This window comes from Candida theae (genome assembly GCF_024610275.1).
Source record: "Candida theae strain CBS 12239 chromosome Unknown scaffold21, whole genome shotgun sequence".
Taxonomy (NCBI): domain Eukaryota; kingdom Fungi; phylum Ascomycota; class Pichiomycetes; order Serinales; family Debaryomycetaceae; genus Lodderomyces; species Lodderomyces theae.
Genome location: NW_026261495.1, coordinates 24,490 through 44,200, shown reverse-complemented (window position 1 = coordinate 44,200; position 19,711 = coordinate 24,490). Strand labels below are relative to the sequence as shown.

At 38.3% G+C, this 19,711-nt stretch overlaps 4 protein-coding genes across 4 annotated transcripts; 1 reads left to right on the top strand and 3 right to left on the bottom strand. All coding sequences in view use genetic code 12, as the record gives it.

The window, feature by feature from the left end:
- Nucleotides 1-59: 59 nt before the first annotated feature.
- Nucleotides 60-614, bottom strand: RHB1 (putative GTPase; the record flags this gene model as incomplete). Its single annotated transcript, XM_051754883.1, has 1 exon — nt 60-614. The coding sequence occupies one exon, from the start codon at nt 612-614 to the stop codon at nt 60-62; it is 555 nt and encodes a 184-aa protein (XP_051606182.1).
- Nucleotides 615-5,327: 4,713 nt separating this feature from the next.
- WOR2 (Zn(II)2Cys6 transcription factor WOR2) lies at nt 5,328-7,022 on the bottom strand (the record flags this gene model as incomplete). Its single annotated transcript, XM_051754882.1, has 1 exon — nt 5,328-7,022. The coding sequence occupies one exon, from the start codon at nt 7,020-7,022 to the stop codon at nt 5,328-5,330; it is 1,695 nt and encodes a 564-aa protein (XP_051606181.1).
- Nucleotides 7,023-15,027: 8,005 nt separating this feature from the next.
- Nucleotides 15,028-17,781, top strand: KGF57_005281 (putative ATP-dependent RNA helicase; the record flags this gene model as incomplete). The annotated part of the gene is made up of 1 exon (XM_051754881.1): nt 15,028-17,781. One exon carries the CDS (start codon nt 15,028-15,030, stop codon nt 17,779-17,781), a length of 2,754 nt encoding a protein of 917 aa, XP_051606180.1.
- Nucleotides 17,782-17,824: 43 nt separating this feature from the next.
- On the bottom strand, nt 17,825-19,300 carry KGF57_005280 (uncharacterized protein; the record flags this gene model as incomplete). Its single annotated transcript, XM_051754880.1, has 1 exon — nt 17,825-19,300. The coding sequence occupies one exon, from the start codon at nt 19,298-19,300 to the stop codon at nt 17,825-17,827; it is 1,476 nt and encodes a 491-aa protein (XP_051606179.1).
- Between the last annotated feature and the right edge of the window lie 411 nt (nt 19,301-19,711).

Sequence of the window (19,711 nt, the reverse complement as noted above, 5' to 3'; positions counted from 1 at the left end):
ATCTATGGCTTACAATTTGTATTGTATATTTCAATATCAAACCATTTGTACTGTAGATTCTATATAATTACACATTTGTCCTCCTTCTTCACCACAGGCGGATTCTGTATCCTTTCAATTCTATCAATTAACCCTTCAAATGCTTCGTTGATATGGTAATTCTCTTTAACTGAAGTTTCCAAAAACTGGCATTTAAACTTGCGAGCAAGTTCCTCTCCCTCGCTTACTTCAACCTGTCTCTGATGCGTTAGATCTCGCTTATTTCCAATCAAAATCATGGGTATATTCTCATTACCAATTGAATTTAGTATCTTGTCTCTTATAAATTCAATCAATTCAAAGGACTGCCGCGACGTGGCGGAATACACAAGCAAATAACCATGTATGCCAACAAGATGCTTTTCATTCATCATACTGTACTCATCCTGGCCGGCTGTATCCAATACCTCAATGGCATACTCTTGATTTTTGTAAGTTATGTTTTTGCTAAATTGGTTCTCAATCGTGGGGTAATAACTCTCAACAAAATGATCCTCAACATAGCGCACTGTCATTGATGATTTGCCAACTGCGCGAGATCCCACAACTGCTATTTTACGAGTCTTGATTGACATGGCGAAATATGGTTTCCTTGGTCGAAATTTGCTCGGAAAATGTGTATTCGTTTACAACGCGTTACTAAATGGAGTTTAATGTGTGAATATTATCGATGACTGAGATTGCTATCTTCCGAAATAAGTAGATTCGAAGCGTAGTGAAATTTCCCTCTAATCTTGAGATGAATTTTGCTTCCCTTTGGCACAATTTCAGGTTTTTTTTTAAAATTTTTTTTACTTTCTATTTTCTTTTTGATTTTTTTTTTTTTTTTTTTTTTTTTTTTTTTTTTTTTTTTTTTTTTTTTTTTTTTTTTTTTTTTTTTTTTTTTTTTTTTTTTTTTTTTTTTTTTTTTTTTTTTTTTTTTTTTTTTTTTTTTTTTTTTTTTTTTTTTTTTTTTTTTTTTTTTTTTTTTTTTTTTTTTTTTTTTTTTTTTTTTTTTTTTTTTTTTTTTTTTTTTTTTTTTTTTTTTTTTTTTTTTTTTTTTTTTTTTTTTTTTTTTTTTTTTTTTTTTTTTTTTTTTTTTTTTTTTTTTTTTTTTTTTTTTTTTTTTTTTTTTTTTTTTTTTTTTTTTTTTTTTTTTTTTTTTTTTTTTTTTTTTTTTTTTTTTTTTTTTTTTTTTTTTTTTTTTTTTTTTTTTTTTTTTTTTTTTTTTTTTTTTTTTTTTTTTTTTTTTTTTTGATTTTTCTGCCTTTTTTTTATCCGTTGTTTTTCTTGTTTCTGTATGTGCGCTTGATTACTACTCTATATGCCTTCTTATCGAAAAAAAAAATAAAAAAAAATAAAAAAAAAAAACCGCAAAGTGCCGATCGAAGAATGAAAGTGGGGACGAAATTTCAATCCCGTGCGACTCAAACAGATTAACAGCAGCTGGCGCAGAAGTATACAATGTTTACCACGAGAGAGAGAGAGAGAGAGGGGTACTGAGAAATGCAAGTGAGCGCGGGATCGATTCCGCTCGCTTAAAAGGTCCCCTCTAAGTAAGAAAATAATTTTCAAAAAAAGATCGTCTGATAAGAAAAAGGCGATATCAGTGGTGGATCATAATGGGCATCTATAACCTTCCATAAGTAAATGCTTCGAAATGCTTACAATGGGTGTCCCGTTCAGTAACAGCATTTCGTTTAGATAGTTTAGTAACTTTACAATATGGTCAAACAGTATGGTTACACCNAAAAAGATCGTCTGATAAGAAAAAGGCGATATAAGTGGTGGATCATAATGGGCATCTATAACCTTCCATAAGTAAATGCTTCGAAGTGCTTACAATGGGTGTCCCGTTCAGTAACAGCGTTTCGTTTAGATAGTTTAGTAACTTTACAATATGGTCAAACAGTATGGTTACACCGCCGTTTGTCCAGTCGATAAAGCAGAAAAAGAAATTTTGATGCGGCAAAATGACAATTTTGAAACTTGTAAGCGAATCACACCTCTTTTCTCAAAGTTCAAGTTGTGTTTACGATGATATTGGACAGTGTATGCAAATCAACGGGAAAGTAACACAGTTCATCGGGCTGTATATTCGCTTGCTGCTTTTACTTGCTTTCGCCGGCGGAAGTGTCGCTTAAAAAGCGTTATTTTTTTGTCAGCGGCGCACTACCTTACTACAATATTCCTTAAACGGCTAAAATGAGATTACTGAAAAGCCGCAAAATATTGACTGGAATTCTCTTTTTGCAACCTGTAAGGGAAACAACTCCTTGCACAGGACACACAAAGTTATTCGCACCATCCACATGTCAAGCTATTTTGAAACCCAATTTGGACCTGCCCCAAAACTGTTTGAGAAAGTTTCTTGGGTTTCCAGGTTATTGGAGCAGCAGCTAGTCGGCTGTGTGATTTCTTGAAAAATAAAATAGTTAGAGTCATTTTTTTCTGGTAAAGTTGCACGAGGTTGCTAAGGTTCAAATGGGGGATCAGTTTGATGAGATGCCTCCAGAAAGGACAAAGTAGGACAAATAAATTCTTTTCTTCACCAGCAAGTGCCAATTCTAGAATACGGTCCCTTATTTTTTCCTCCTAAACTTTGCACTGAAATTAAAACAAATAACACATCGTACGTAAAATCCCAAATCAAAGAAATAGCTTTGAAACCCCCGGGTATATCAGCATGCAAATTCACGATTAACTTCTAACTTCGCCAGTATCCCCCCCCCTTCCCCCCACCAACCCCCATTTCCAAACGCTTCTAGAAAAAAAAATAGCCAGAAAGCGTTTATAGTACATGTATTACAAATCCGTTTTAAAGTTTGGTTGATCCTCATATTTTTGGTTTTATTAAAAGAGGCGGAAAGCTGAGACAGACACTTCGTAATCAATTAATTTACCAAAGGGGCAAGGGAGCTAAAGTTGAGACAAACTTTCGATTGTTAGAAGTGTAATTCCTACTGTTGTCAAGGCGGTCTGCGATTTTCGACGGAGTAGTACCAAAAAATAGCCAAAAAAAAAATAAAAAAAGAAAAGAAACAAAAAAAGGATCGACAAAGTAAGCGTAGAACTTCGCTAGTAGTTGAGCAAAGCCGGTGATCTCAGTCCGGTTAATCTTGCTGATGCACCGTTGAACAAAACCTGCATGCTTATGAACGCTATAGCTGATTCTCTATGCACGTTTGGATGTTTATGCTAAAGAAAACCATTCTTGAGTGAAACAAATTGTACAATAGCCGAAGCTCAACACAGGGTGCCTTCAGTTATCGAGCAGCACTTTGCAACGGAAAAAAAAAAAAAAACCTAAGTATTGTGGGGGGCACAACAAGGAAAATAAAAATGCGTGCAAACCTGTCAAGAGAATAAACTATCCTTTTCTTGGAGTCATTAAACTTTAACCTCATGTGCATTTATTTCTGAAACATACACAAGTGTGGGAGTAGACTTTTTCATTCTCTCGCTTCGTGCAGTTACAACAAAGCAACATACGAATGTATGGAAAAAGAGTATTCCGCTCCGTCTTTACTGTTTTTCGGATTCTCTTTTGTTGCAGGCACAATTGATATTGTTTAAGGTACAATACGCTCCCCCAAATTCAAAAAAGTAGAAATGACATTCAGTTGTCTCTTGGTATTAGGATTGCACTTACAGCAACGACTTTCTTTCGTTTCATGAAGACTCTGTGTACTGATGGTTATCTACAAGGCAAACGTTTTTCCCAATTTACTCGCGCGGATATTTGTTGGGTCATCCGTTTTTGTATAAACTTGTATTAAATTTAGATGGGCGTGAGGGTGGAGGATTTTTAGTTTGAAGTGTACAAAATTAAGATTTCTACACAAAACGAACACAATAGAGCACCATTGCTTCTTTTCCTCATAGTGCTCACCAATTTTTACCCAACTAGCAGGGCGTAATCACATTTCCTATTTCCTCTTACACCCCCCACCCCACCAACTTTCCTTCAGCCCTTCCACTTTATACTCTACCCAATTAGTTGAGAAAAAAAAAAACTGAAAAGGAAAGTTGGATAAAAGTGCACCGTGGCTTAGGAAAATACTAAGCATAGATTGTCACGTAGGTGATAGAGTCCACTTCAACAAGAGGGAGCAGCTTTGAACTTTATTTTTCATTTTGCCAAACATACGAAAAAGCACTACAGTGGTGAGCGAATAGTTAGGACGGAGATCTCTCACTAGGCTGTGTGTAGACGCCTTAATGTAATTACGAATATTGTTCTTGTAAAGCACTTAGGTTATTCATTGATTGCTAAGGTTTTGTAAGTGCATAGGATTTTGAAAATAGGTACACGCCCTATAAATCCGCTTGATAGTTTTATTTCTTTCATTTAACACGAATTGCGTCATTGTTCTCCTTGTTTTTTTTTTTTGCTTTTCTTTCTCTTTTTTGTTTTTATTATATGAGAATCAAACACAATTATGTAATAATACATCACTAACAATATTATATTTGTAATTCGTTTAAATATTGAATTATAAACAAATGGAAAATGAAATTACCCGATATGGGAACCATATCTCAACTACAACCAAAAAAAAAAACCAAAGCTCAACAATGGACTACAACTAAAAAATTACAAAAGCAATCGAACAAAACAGATGAGGGAACCACAAGCTCATAACCACTGGTGTTGGCGTTTTTGCAGAAACACACTCTAAATTGCTGGTATTGTTTTTTTTGCTTTCTTGTGTGACCAGTTGGGACCATTTGCGTTTGTTGGGTTGTACTTGGCAACTACACTCACCCAAAACAACGAGGATCATTATTGTCCTTTTCAAATAGAGTAGTTGTTGATCCGACGGAGATACCACTTAGTACTCTTTCGAAATCGCAAAACTGTGTTCTCAATAACTCTCCAATTTACGAACTTTTTTTTCTTTTTTTCTGTTTCTGATTTTATTTTATTTTATTTTTTTTTTTGGGGGGGAGTGGGTTTTAAAACAATTTCTTATTGTACGTCAAAATTATTATATTTTGGAGATCCGAATTCAATCGGTCAGAGTATGTCATTTCTCGTATATTGCAATCTGACAATGTTGGATCAGACTGAATTTGTATATAGAGAGCTTACAATTTGTAGGCCCTACAAGTGCCGTTGTTTGGAAAGTCGTTATCCATTTAAACACCTCTCTATACAGTGTGACAGCGAATGTAAACGTGAACTAGGCTCTAGTTTTGCGAAAGTTCCCCTATGTACGGTCTCTTATACTAAGACTACCTTTAGCTCTTCACTTTGAGCAGCTGGATCCGTCAATTACTCCCATATCGAATGATAATTTGTAAAGCTACAACACAGCACTTCTATGTTCGCTAAATCCTCGTTGTTGATCCACCCCACTCTGTTGCTGCTGTTGGTGGTGCTGTTGCTGTTGCACAATAGCACCTGATCCATCAGTCGGCAAATCCAAGCTTGTGTCTCTAACTCTCTTTCTAGGTTGCAAATTCGATAAATTCTCATACCCCAAACAAACCTTCTTCAGACGCTCACAATTATAACACGAAGGTTTCCTCTCATCACACTTTATTCTTCTCTTCCTGCAAGTCAAACACCCAGTTCTTGTTCTTCGTTTAATAATCTTGCGTTTATTCATAAGCGCCTGGTTCTCGTCATTGAATGGAACACCATAAGGATGATACATGCTAGGTTGAAGACCCATTAATAGACCCGATCCTGGTAGTTGTGTTGGTGGTGGTGGTGGTGGTGGTAGTTGACGGGGATCATAATGTGCTTGAACATGGTAGGGCAGGGCTTGCGGGTGAACTGCATGTGGGGGAAATGGTGGAGCAAAAGGTTGCATTTGTTGTTGGTGCAGACCGGGAGTTGGAGCCGCTGGCGGAAGTGGAATTTGCTGTGGCTGTTGGTATTGTTGTTGATGTTGTTGAACAACGTAATATCCAGGGCCAGTAGCGAGTGGATTTTGATGCTGGATAGAAGATGTAGATGGAGGCGGTGTGTGAGTTGTAATTGATACCGCTTGAGGTGCTCGGTGTGAGTAATAGTGTTCTTGGTGTGGTGGTTGCGAAGACGGCGGTTGTGGCTGCGGCGGCTGCATATTCTGCGCGGGTGGACCATCACTTGATGACACACTATGGTAAAAGTACAGCGGATACGAAGTCGTTGTGGTACTCGTTGGAGCACTTTTTGAAACGGGGAAACCATGGTTCATATGTAACGGGGTTGCAGAAGGCACCCTGATTAATTGAGGGACTGTGGAAGTATCGACATTGTCAGCGACTATTTCGTGTCCTTGAGCTGCACTATGTGCGTTATGAGTAGGAGACACTGTATTTGAGTTGGTTCTGTTATGAGATACTGTCAGTTGTGTTGCAACTGATGGTAGTGGTGGTTGTGGTTTGTGTAAAGTAGAAGGTGAACTAATGTACATGTGCAACGGCTGAAGCTTATCGGTGCTTCCTATGGGTGAGCCAACCGGTGGCCGCACTATTCCTGCATTCTGTGACTCGCTATGCTGTAACAATTTCAGCTGCTGCTGCTGTTGCTGTTGAAACTTGAAAGATGGACCAGGCAACGAGTTTGCAGAGCCCGGGGTTGGAAGAGTCAGGTAAACTGCGGGATTGTTACCAGAAGTGTAGACAGTCGATTCCGTCAGTCTCCTTGAGCTCGGTAGTGACTCCATGCTATCAGTGTTGACGTTTTCGTTGCGAGAAACTAGGGCATATGAGACACCTGGTAGATGAATCGAGGAACGTGGAGACGTGTCGATCGAATTCCGCTTGCTGTTTGATACTGAAATGGTGTTTGATATCGACGGTAGTCTCTGGTGTCTTGATTGGTCTGTGGATTGTCTCCTATATGGCTCACTTGGTATGCCGCTTGAGGAAATCGACGTTGTTGAATCCTTCCTGTGACTGTAGTCTGCATATGAACTTGATGGTGGAAAAGCCCCGACTGTCGTGCTCGCAGCTGTATCAACTCTGGTGGAGCCTATTAGTTCAGATACCGAAGGTAATTGAGGCATCTCAATTTATTCATTAATATAGCCGCCTGATTGTATTTCGTAATTTCCACTTCAAATTGAGCCAAATGACAAGCTGATGCAAAAAGACCTCTAAGTGGTGACGGGGAGGGGCTCAGCTATTATGCAGTGCAAGGATGATCAGTAAAGTTTAACGTGTCAAGCTTTCCAAGTAACTATTGTGTGTTTTGATTCGGCCGCAGTGATAGTAAGTCAAGTCGATGCCGTACTAAGATGATGCGGGTAATAAAGCTAGTGGTCACCCTGTGTCAATGACTTTGTATGAGATCTGAGAATCTGTAAAGATATATTTCTGTGCCACAAATTTCGAATTAAAATGCGTGTTTTGACTGGAACTTCTTAAAATCAAAAAGGACGCTGAAAATTACTGATCAAGTTTGACAAAGAAAAACGAAAAAATACACGTCTTGAAAACTGGAGTAAGACGGTGGTAAAAGGTTGTATATATATATGTGTGTGTGTGGGTGTAAAGTGTAGGGAGTAGTGATGTTTTCAAATCTGAATCGCTTTCTTTAAGTAATCCTACGGAATTTGTAATTATATATATATTTATATATAAATACTTATATAGTTTAAAATTAGGTACCAGTTTTCTTATAATATTTATTTTTTTCAGTTTTGTATTTCTTTTGTAACAATTATGCTATTATTATTGACAAAAAAAAAAAAAAGAAAATACTAAGCTTTCTATTATTTATAGCAAGTAGCACAGGAACAAACCGAAATAGCTTAACTCTTAACTAAATTATTTGTACAATATTGTTTTCCTAGTTGGTTTAGGCCAAACAACTTAGAGCATACCTTTTACACAAACAGAGCACAATTGGGAAAAAGAATCACGAACGGGCTTGGGAGAAGTGACGGAATTATGAAATGTAACAAAAGACATATGAAAGAAAAGTTATTCATCCATGACGATAGTGGATGGATAAAAAAAAAAAAAAAAAAGTAATATGTGTTGATGTTATAATAGCAATGACAACGTAACCCTTTGTACATAAGTCAATCATGTTTATTTTACTTTACTTTTTCTTTTTTTTTGTTTTGCCTTGGTAAAGAAGTATATATCAGAGTTGAGCTGATACAGATATGGTTAAAAAACTTATAACATCACAAATACGAAGTTTTTCATTGAATTAATTTATTTTCTTTAAGTTTCAAAATATTATTAAAACTTTTATTTTTATTCTCAGTTTGAAATATCTTTTTTTTCTTTATGTTTGGAGAAAATAAAATTACATGAGAGAGCCGAAAAAAAAAAAGGTGCAGCACACACACTATTTTTATAACATCATACATATGTAAGCTGACATTACACAAACTACGTCTTTCTCTCGGTACGTTTGTATGAATTATTAGGCGCAAACAATACACACATTTGAAACTACACAAAACTCACTTCAATGTGTACTGTAACATCATCCTCATCATCACTTATCAACCGACACAAACACAAAATAAATTATCAGAAACAAAAACAGCAATAGAATACATCGCGCATAAAGAGAGAGCAGTTTAGACTTTACCAAACAAAGTAAAGCAAAACAAAACTGTTGACCCAAATTTCTCTCCCCTTATTTCTCTCTCATCCCCCAAATGTGGAGGCACTTTTTGTGCTGCTTTCCCTTCCCCTTTCACTTGTTTTTCTTTTTCTTTTTCTTTTTCTTTTTTTTTTTTTTTTTACTTTCTGTTTCTGTGCCCACAAGCGCAAGAAACTTAGTGACTTCGCTTCTCAATCTCCTATCACTATAGTACCCTTTATTCAGTACTTATGGGTGTTCCAATATAATAGCAATCTAAAACCACAATGGAATGTAGTACAATCATGGTAGTATGCTCTTGAGGAGACTAGACGAAAATGGAGGATGAATAAAGTACAAAAAGAAAATTCTACATAATTTGCATGTTTGAAGAACGGGCATATACGAGGCAAAGTCACCAGTAAAGTGATCGGCTCGTTAGTAACAGAAGCCAATTTAGTACTGACCACCTCCTCACGCCTACAAAATGGTTGTCGATCTTCAAAGTTAAGTGTACCGTCTTAAAGTCGCCACGAAGAAAACCGGAAAGGCAAAACGTTTGGTTTCAAAACGATGCTTACAAATCTGCCGACTTTTATCGATCCCTCACACGCATGGCTATGATGAGCTTTGTTTCCAGCACGTCGGCTATATTCATACACACAGTTTGAGCAGAGAGAGACAGAAGCAAAAAAAAAAAAAAAAAAAAAAAAAAAAAAACGAAAGTTAGAAATCCAGCTCTTGTAGAACGCTCACAAATAGGTATAATTGTATTGTTCTCAGCTGAATTAATTCAACCCGGCATCGGCGCCCACCTTGTGTTTGGTATAATCACTTATTTGCATTTACAGTAGATTTCTTTCAACGGTTTCTTTGAGTGCATCGATTGCTGATTATGTATTGTTTGACAAGGGTCACACGGAAGCACCGCCCTCTATAAATGTTGTCTCATAACCATCTATTATTTTAGGTTTTTTTCGGTAAAGGTTAAGCTAGACGCAGATGTTGTCTCGGAAGTTTCAACTTTTCTTTTTTCTTTCTTTTTTTTTTTCTTTTGGCTCTCTCTGATGAATGCTCTCTTTCTTTAAGCTCAACGCAAAAATATAGGACAATAGAGGCAACTATTAGAGCGCACAGCACCACCCGATGCGATAGCAATTTGTTTCTTGTTCTCACCCCCACTAGGTAAACACGGTTTTCTCAAGCCTCCTTTTTGTTCTATTAGAACTATTGTTCCGTTGTCTAGATTTTCCGTCGACCTTCAAATGCACTGTATTGTTGGGCCACCCTACACAAAACTAAGCAAAAAAATCAGGCAATTACACTCTTGTGATCAACTCGCGAAAAAACATTACAACAACTGCAGGCTTTGGGTCGGTAGCTTTGTGTTGCCATTGTCATGGACGAATCTAGGCCCGTTCATATGCTGAGGAAGCTTCTTTAGCCAGCTCTACCCACACAGAGACAGACCACAGTTGTACAGTTGTACACACCCAATGTCACTGAAATTCTAAAAATCACACCCTTACATGTGATTTCTATTGATTTGAGTTAACACAAAGAACTGGGTTTTATAGTTGGTGTTGCATTTCAGAAATTAGACTGGGAGAGAGAAATGACATTTCCATTCAAATTTGGCACATGCTCTCCAACCAAAAGCGTGCATGATAAACTCTCTTTACAAGCTAAACTTAGAATAATAATAAAAAGTAATAAAATAAACAAAAAAAATATAATAAAGTTAACTTTAAATCTGAAACAGTTTAACACCCTGTGCATGAAGTACAAAACTTTTGTATTATTGTTTTTCTTTTTCCTCAAAGGAAATGCCCTACTGCATACAAAATATCAACTCCGTCGTTACAGGAACTTCGAGAACATGAAGGGCATTATTACTCTCGCTTATCCTCCCATTCCTTGTAGTCATGTTCTTAGGTGCTAACGAAATATCTTCTGTTTGTGGTCAAAGACGACAGGTGTGCAGAAAACTACTACATCGTAGTGAAGCACTGAGACATAGAGCTAAGAGAGCTTATCCTCTGCCAAGAAAGGGTTTAGCTGTCTAAGCTGATTCACACCCAAGAGTTTCCTTTCAATTTCAGAGGAAATGCAACAATGATGCAACAACGATGCAACTGTGCTTCTGTCGCCCAAACCAATATAGTTAAAAAAAAACACGCCGCATCTCTTTCTCGTTTCTCGTGCAGGTTTCCTTGCTTCTTTTTTTTTTCTTCTTTGAGGCGATTGTTTAAACTTCGTAGTAGTACCGAGTATTTTTGCCCCAGTTCAAGCCTTCTTCAAAAGCGAAAAATGTGGGCTTCTGAAGTTTTGCAAGCGATTTCGGCTACACGATTTCTGTCATGCAATAGGGTAAAGGAAATCTCGTTTGCTACATTTTGTTTTTGGCAAAACGAGTCAAAAATAAAACAATCTCACACAAAAAAGAAAAAAAAGAACACATAAAAATATAATACTTGACCACGTGGTTTGTCTTTTGTTTTCTTTTTTTATCTCTTCAGCATCTTTGCCAATGCAGCGTAGTTCTGAGGTCTCAAAAAGGAGAAAGTTTGTGCTCAAGTGCAAACGAATCTATAGTTTGGGTGCTTGAGTCACAATGTGGCACAGCAGCCTTAACTATGACTCCTTAATGCACACAAAACTAGCAGCACGAAACGTTATTGTTTTTTTGAAAAAAAAAAAAGAAAATAAAGCAAAAAGAAAATATGTTAACGACAATTGACGACGGACACACCGCGGCAAGCGGGTAAACTGAGACCAAATTCTCTCCGATACACACATTTTTAACTCCAACATCTTCTATTGCGTAAAGGAGTCGCGATTAGCGATACAGCAATTACTATGGTGCTGCGTAAACCCCACACAGAGCTGGTCTCTAGATCCCCCACGCAAGCGGTACAAAAGCTCTCAAATTTTAGCTGTGCAACTTTACCCGATGGATTTTAGATACTTCATCACGCATAAAAATAAACCGTGCAAAAGGACACATGCTTATTTCCGCTAACTCCGACATTATTGTCAACGACCAAAAGCCTCACAATAAGCACCGCATTTTATTGTTGCCGCAGCGGAGAAGTTGACATTTTTTTTTATGCATGATGTAATTGTCATGTAGGCTGTTGTAGAATACAGCAGAATAGTAGGCTTTGCTGTTTTAAAATTATTCCTTTTTTTTCTCGTTTACGAATTCTGTATGATTGCTATGTAACCAAAACGTTTTATTCGAGCGTTTTTAGACTTTGCAGAAAAGTTTAACCTTTAAACAACTTCACGCGGTAATGCAAGTAGTTGCAAGGCTTTTAGTGCAAGCTTTAGACTCTGTGCCACTTTCGTTTGTACTTCTTGCTCATGTAAAGTCGTACGTTCTTGCTTGTGTGCACTTACAAGCACATTCACTCGTTGGAATTGTCGAGACTTTCAGTTCTTGTAAACTGCACAAGACATGGTTAACATGTACATTCTTTTAGCCCGAAGCTGTATCCTATTGTGCCCCGGATGCAATTTTAAGCGTTCTACTTATTCTCCTTGAAGAAACGTATCGGTTACACAATTTTCACGTACCTGAAAACGGTAATCTCTTGGACTGGGAAAAAAAAGAAAATAATAAATGCAGAAAATTTGGATGGAAATGTCACAAAGCTTTTCTTTGTAATTACATCACACCTTTTGCATAAACAAACCAATCTCGTTTGGACTTGGCTAATAACAATTGCCACAAAATCGTACACTTCCTTCGTTGTTAATATTGAAATCATACAGCCAAAATTGCCCTTCTATGACCTCAATCTATACACAAAACACAACAAATACTAGTGCTGAATGGTTTACGAGAAATTTTCGTCCATGTTTGTCAGCTCATGTTTTGTTTACGAAATAGAAAAAATGCACATTTAGATCTTAGTGCAACTAAATTTCGGGAAAGCTTGTGGAACGATCTTGCTTGAGGCAGTGGCATCTCTCTCCTATACAAAACTTACTACATACAGTCCTGTTACTGCTATTTCTGTTTTATATACTTATAACCCCACGCGTGTGCATGTTTGCTAACGTCATTCTCGAAGCATGGTTTTGTCTGCTGTTCCACACAACCTGAAATTCTCCCCCAAACGAACCCTGTCATTTTGTACCTTTTTTTCCAAAATTCACAACCATTACATATACGAAAAATGGGAGAGGGGTACACTCCAACGCAATCGAAGGACAAAGAAAGGTAAAGGCTTCTTCCTTTCCAATAACTCCTCCTTTGTAAATAATCACAGAATGAAGAATTAAAGAGAATAGAGTTCTTTTTTTTTTCTTTTTTTTGGTAAGGTCAACGTACTAACTCGCACCGCTTGATCAGCGCAGAATTGATGATTTTAATTGGCAACAAGTGCTTTGTGTACAGCCTTACCAAGAACTCAACAAAAATACAAAAAAAAAACTTTTAGTTCAGATTCACGATAGGCTTGTCCCAAATGCAAAATGCTAAAAAACTTTGAAGGCTTTCAAAAATTCATCTTGTGTCATTACGTAAATCATTTCAATCTCCACCACACAAAAGATCTACCAAAAGCTTTTATAGATTGTTTGGTTGAGACGATGGAAGGGGCTGTTCAGTTGTAGCTATTACGCACATGAAGTCGACTGCTTGGTTATTTCTCAGAAGCATTCTGAAATTCCGCGAAGAGAACAGTGGGTTTTTTAAAGAATATTCGATAGCATTTCAAACAATAAAACTATGAATCACCTGCTATTGTTAACAGGAAATTATCCAAAATTGGAAAACAATAAGTGACTTGAACAAAAAAAAAAAGCAGAACAAAAAGTTAAAGGAGAGAATAAAAGAGTTACAGCAAAACAAAAAATAGAAAATAAAAAATAAAAAATAAAACAGGAACTGTACAGGAACGATCTTGCAGCTACGACAAGGAGTGGCGGGATCTTGCATAGTATAATTGGTGCGACAATAATGCTTTATTTTGAATAATGTGAACTCTGCTGACGATAAGACACGGTGCGATAAGCTACTACACCCCCCTGAAACTCTCGCTGAGTACAGACACAGGAATATCACATCCATCAAATCGTACACGGAACCTTGAACCACTACCAGTCCAAAAATTTCTAGACAGCAACACACGTATATTATACTACAAAGAGCTTGTGTAATAAAAATATAACTAGTGATAATTCTATTTCTTTTTTTTTTTTTTCTTTTTTTTTTTTTTTTATTAATCGGTGGGTCTCTCGGGGCATTAAGAAGTAAGCACAATCTACTTACGTGTGATCGGCACTGGGGACAAATACTATTGTGACGCAATTTTCTTGGAGTACGAAAGCTTGCTTGGAAGATCCGAGATTCCGCACGTGTAGTTTTGCAAATGATATAACACAGAGCGAGGATTTTAGAAACGCACGAGTTCGCCTTTAAAGGAGTCCCAAGAAAAGGGACGACCCTTTAAAAAAAATGGCTTAGCAAAAGATAGAGACATAGAGCCAAGGAATGCAGATTGTCAAGAAACTAAGTTGCTGATAGTCAGATTGTCAACTATAACCTTCGGCTGGCAATATAACTATGCGACGTAATTGTTCTCGTTTACGAAAATTTACCCAATGAAAAGATAAAGGAATAAATACACTCTCGACGATGGTGTAGTGGATTAAGTTGCCCGACCCCCGACTTTGTGACTGATGGTCTATGTATACAAAAGAAACTGGAAGAATAGCAATGATCCTTGATGAATACTACTTAGAAAATGCTTCGGCACCTCCACTTTCATGCAAAAGAATACTTTCATAGACCTAATCACCACCAAGTTGACAACGTTTTAGATCAGAAGGTCACAGTTCCGAGCCGACGCAATTAAGCGCCTCATAATTTGTTATTTGGATAGATATCATATTATTCAGTTTTCTCCAAGGTTATTATGTATCCCGGAACTATGCACATTTAAACCTAAAACAACCTGTATAGAGTTAATCCAAAGGATTCCAGAGGATTTTAGAGAGAAATCTATAAACACGCTCGTTTGGGCGGAGTCTCTGTAGATAGAGCGGAAAAGTGTCAAAATAGTTTATGCTTACTACTTGGTTATTGGTTAGTGAATGTGTTTGGAAACGAGACGAAAGCAGTGTTTTGCCCATTCCGCAGCTCCGTTCAAAGTTCTGACTTCCTCCACTCATCGATTGGGCTTAGCTGGCAGACGCAGACGGCACGTTTTTTTGTTTTTTTTTATGCAAGACTTCGAATCTTATAATACCACTGTATACATATTGTGAAGAATCAAACAGAACACCCCGATCTGATTGTCACATTCTCCATTGTCGCAAAAACTTTTACGACACTACTATCGCACAAAACTTTTTCTTTTTCTTTTTCTTTTTTTTTTTTACTGCAATGAGATGGAGATGCGATTGATAGCGTTTGTTTCTACCTTGGTGATCAGTTGAGAGAGAGAGAGAGAGACATGTCGGACGAGGAGGATATCAACATCGCGAACTCGCTTGCAGTATTATCAGATGATGAGATAAGTAGTGAACAAGACTCGGACGGAGGAGAGTTCCAAGACGAGATACTTTCACTGGATGACGAAGAATCAAATGCACCACCAAAGAAAAAGGCTAAAACCAACAACCAGAGGCCATTGCCAAGTCTTAAGTTGGTCGACGATGAGAACTCTGCCGAGGAGGATGACAAGATTCTCACATCCTTCTTCACTTCCAATAATCCCACTGCCAAAAAGGCAAAGGCAGGAACATTTGCTTCTTTTGGATTTTCAAAATTCTTGCTCACCAATATCGCCAAAAAGGGATACAAACTACCAACACCCATACAGAGGAAGTCGATCCCTTTGATTATTGATAATAGGGATGTTGTGGGAATGGCGAGAACGGGTTCGGGTAAGACGGCTGCGTTTGTTTTGCCACTCATTGAGAAATTAAAACTGCGAAGACCAACTGGGGTAAGAGCTGTCATCTTGTCTCCTTCAAGAGAATTAGCGTTGCAAACATACAAACAGGTGAAGGAATTCAGTCGTGGAACTGACTTGCAATCGATTGTTTTGATTGGTGGAGACTCGTTGGAGGAGGATTTTGGGAAAATGGTGAGTAAACCCGATATAATTGTTTGTACTCCAGGAAGGTTCTTGCATTTAAAAGTTGAGATGCAGTACGACTTATCAACTGTGCAGTACATTGTGTTTGATGAAGCTGACAGATTGTTTGAAATGGGGTTCGCTGAGCAGTTGAATGAGCTATTGCTAGCTTTGCCCCAAAACAGACAATCACTACTTTTCTCTGCCACATTACCCAGAACTTTGGTGGACTTTGCGAAAGCTGGTTTAACCAATCCGGTTTTGGTTCGTTTGGATGCCGAGTCAAAAATTTCCGAAAATTTACAAATGGCTTATTTCACCACCAAGATCAACGAAAGAGAAGCAAATCTTTTATACATTTTGCAAGAGGTGATCAAGATGCCGTTGGGGACTCCAGAAGAAATAAAGAAGCTTGTAACAATGGATAAAAGGGAAGCAGAAGAGAGCGACGAAGAGGACGATTCGGGAAAGAAGAAGAAATACAAGTTCAAAAAGGAAAGGATGCCTGCGGCAAACCAACTCCCCTCGGAAAAATCAACTATCGTTTTCGTGCCAACAAAGCATCACGTCGAATATATAACAAAACTTCTAAGAGATGCCGGCTACTTAGTGTCATACATTTATGGTACTTTAGACCAGCACGCCAGAAAGAACCAGTTGTACCAGTTCAAGATTGGTCTTACAAAGGTATTGGTAGTCACCGACGTTGCTGCGAGAGGTATTGATATTCCTGTATTGGCCAATGTTATTAATTTCACCTTACCAGGCTCCTCAAAAATATTCATACACAGAGTTGGTAGAACTGCAAGAGCTGGTAATAAAGGTTGGGCGTATTCAATTGTCAACGAAAAGGAATTGCCGTATTTACTAGATTTGGAGCTTTTTTTGGGGAAAAAGGTCTTATTAACGTCAATGTATGAGGCCAAGTGTGAATTGTTGAGAAGCAAGCAAGGTGACTCATATATACCACCTCACGTGAACTATACGGAAAGACTTGTTGTTGGATCGATACCGCGCGTGGACTTGGAGACATTCCAGGAATTATACGAGAACTTGTTGAAGAACAATTATGAGATAAAGGTATTGAAAGATGTGGCTACAAAGGGAGAGAAGTTGTACCATAGAACGAGACAAGCCGCATCGCAGGAGTCCTTGAAAAGAAGTAAGGAAATTTTGGATACAAACTCGTGGGATGACCAGCATTTGCTTTTTGGAGAGAATTTGGAGAAAAAGAAAGAGGACTTTTTGGCAAAGTTACAAAACAGGAATGTCAAGGAGACTGTGTTTGAAATCAAGAAAAAGGGTGTCAAGGAAAACGATAGTCTTGCAGAATTCATGCACAAGAGGAGACGTCAAATAGCTCCTATCCAGCGTAAAGCGCAAGAACGTCGTGAGTTGCTACAGAAGGAGCGATTGGCTGGATTAAGACATGGCATTGAAGAAGAGCTTCTCAAGGCTGACGATGAAAACAGTGGGTATGTCCAGGAAGTGGCAGATGACGAGTTGCAAAATACATTCGAGGACAGTGAACAGTTGCAACGAAAGAAATCGTCTCGTGATCCCCAACATTTTCTCAGTCATTATGCCCCTGCCGACGTCATTCAAGACCAACAGTTGTCCATTGCGTCTTCGTTTGCCAACGATGCCCAAGCCGCAGCTTTTGACTTGGATAATGATGACAAACTTCAAGTGAATAAACAAGTGATGAAGTGGGATAAAAAGAAAGGCAAGTATATCAATTCGCAATCTACAGATAAAAAGTATATAATCAGTGAGAACGGTACAAAGATCCCGGCATCTTTCAGATCAGGCAAATTTGATGAATGGAAAAAGCAAAGAAACTTGAAACATACTACTGCTCCTGCTGCTGCCAATGAAGCACAGGAAAATGCACATAGATTCAAGCACAAGAAGCAAAGCACGCCCAAATTGCCAGACAAATACAGAGATGATTATCACAAGCAAAAGAAAAAGGTTGAAAAGGCGCTTGATTCAGGTTTGAGAGTCAAAGGATACAACAAGCCTGGACAACAGCAAGAGTTGAAATCTACTGAACAAATTAGAAAGGCTAGAGCATTGAAGGAGCAGAGAAGAGCAAAGAATGCTCGTCCTAGTAGAAAAAAGTGATATTTATAGAGCACATATATTTAGTACACACACCTTAAGCAAATCAGTACCTTCTTCCCCCTCTTTGATACGGATGGAATCCACCCCTACCTCTTCTGTAGCCGCCTCTTCCTCTGAAGCTTGAGGGACCATTGGGTCTCTTTGGACCGCGTGGAATGTTTGGTCTCGTTGGATAAGCGCCTTCTTCTCCAGCTTGTGGAGAGTCCGAGGCTGAGTTCCTTCCAGCCGCATTACCAGATTCATCTGCATCTGCTTCATCTTCCTGTTGTTGTGGGTTGAGAGGCTGTGCTGGGGGTGAATCTGAAGAGCCTGCTTGTTGCTGGGCCTGAGCCTGCTGAAACATATACCATTGATACCACTGATTCATGGCTGGGTTCATGGCTGGGTTCATGGCTGGGTTCATTTGTGAATACATCTGTCCGTATTGACTTGCACCATAAGGGTTGTAATATTGGCCGCCCTGTTGTTGGGCTTGCTGCTGCTGCTGCATCATCATTTGTTGATTATGTTGTCCTCTTGGAGCTGCACGTTTAACCTCCATAGCTTTTCCTTTCAAAGTTAAATACTTATTAACACACACTCTATCAACAGCATCGGGAGAGTCGAACGTAATAAACCCAAAACCTCTTGATCTTCCAGTATCTTTGTCAATCATCAATTGACAGTCGATGATAGTGCCAAACTTGGAGAAAAAATCATTAAATTCATCTTCTGAAACCATTGGATCGATACCTCCAATGAAGATCTTACCAACACGGTCTTGATCTTCTCTCGAAATGGCACGTTTCGGATCAATTAGTTTACCATCAAGTATGTGTTCTTGTTTGATAACTATGTCTACAGCGCTCGGGTCTTTAAATGTCAAAAATCCAAACCCTCTTGACCTTCCAGTGGCATTATCCTTCATAATCGTGTAATCGGTAATTTCTCCAAATTTTGAAAAATAATTCACCAATCCTTCCTCTGTTGTGTCCCAGTTGAGCCCACCAATAAACATTTTACCGCTCTCTTTTCCAATTTCGGACACAGACTGCTTGGGTGGTGGTGGTGGGATATTAGCCTGTGTCTGTCCTGGTACTTGCCCTGGTACTTGTCCTGGCATCTGGCCCTGCATTTGAAGCATACTAGCAATCTGGGCAAATTGGGCCGGATCAAATGGGAAGGAAGGCATTGCTGCTTGTCCTGGCTGGGCTTGCTGAGTTTGCTCTCCAGTTTGAGCTTCTGATGGTACTTGAGAAGTTTCATTTGCTGGAGGCGGTGGTGGTGGAGGTGGTGGTGGAGCACCCAGCCCCAGTTGGGTGTCATCTTCAGTTTGAGCAGCAGCTTCTGCCGCTGTACCTGTGGGTGTTTCACTTGTGGCACCCTCTCCAATGGCTTCCACTCCTTCCTCAGCACCTTGCTTATTTTCCTCTGCTTTTTTATCTAACACGGACGCCTCTTGTGCGTCCTTTTTGTTGCTTGTTTTATCGTCATCGTACAAGTCCTCAAAGAGGGCTTCATCATCATCTAGATTCGACATTTTTCAAGGGCTGGTCAATTTGGTGTTGTTTAGTTGATCCAAAATCTGCGTAGCAATCCGAGTCACTGGATATGGTACGTTCTATATGTATAAACGTGAAAAAAAAAAGGGTGTAATTGATGCTTGTTATTATGTATACGCTAGTTTATTGATGGATAAACACAACTATGTATACGTTATACAGTATAGACTTCTCTGTGTCGTTCTTCAATCAATCAATATTTGAAGTACTGCTGGCGTTTTCTCTCTAATGGATTCTCAAAGAGGTCCAATTCACAGAATCTTTTTGAAATTGTTGTTGTAGTTCTCGATGAAGGAAAGTCTTGAGTGGGTGATGTCAATGTGGAAGTTTTCCAAACGAGAGAAGGGGGGATGTGAAGAGTGCGAAATTCCTTTCATTGTGAAGAGAAG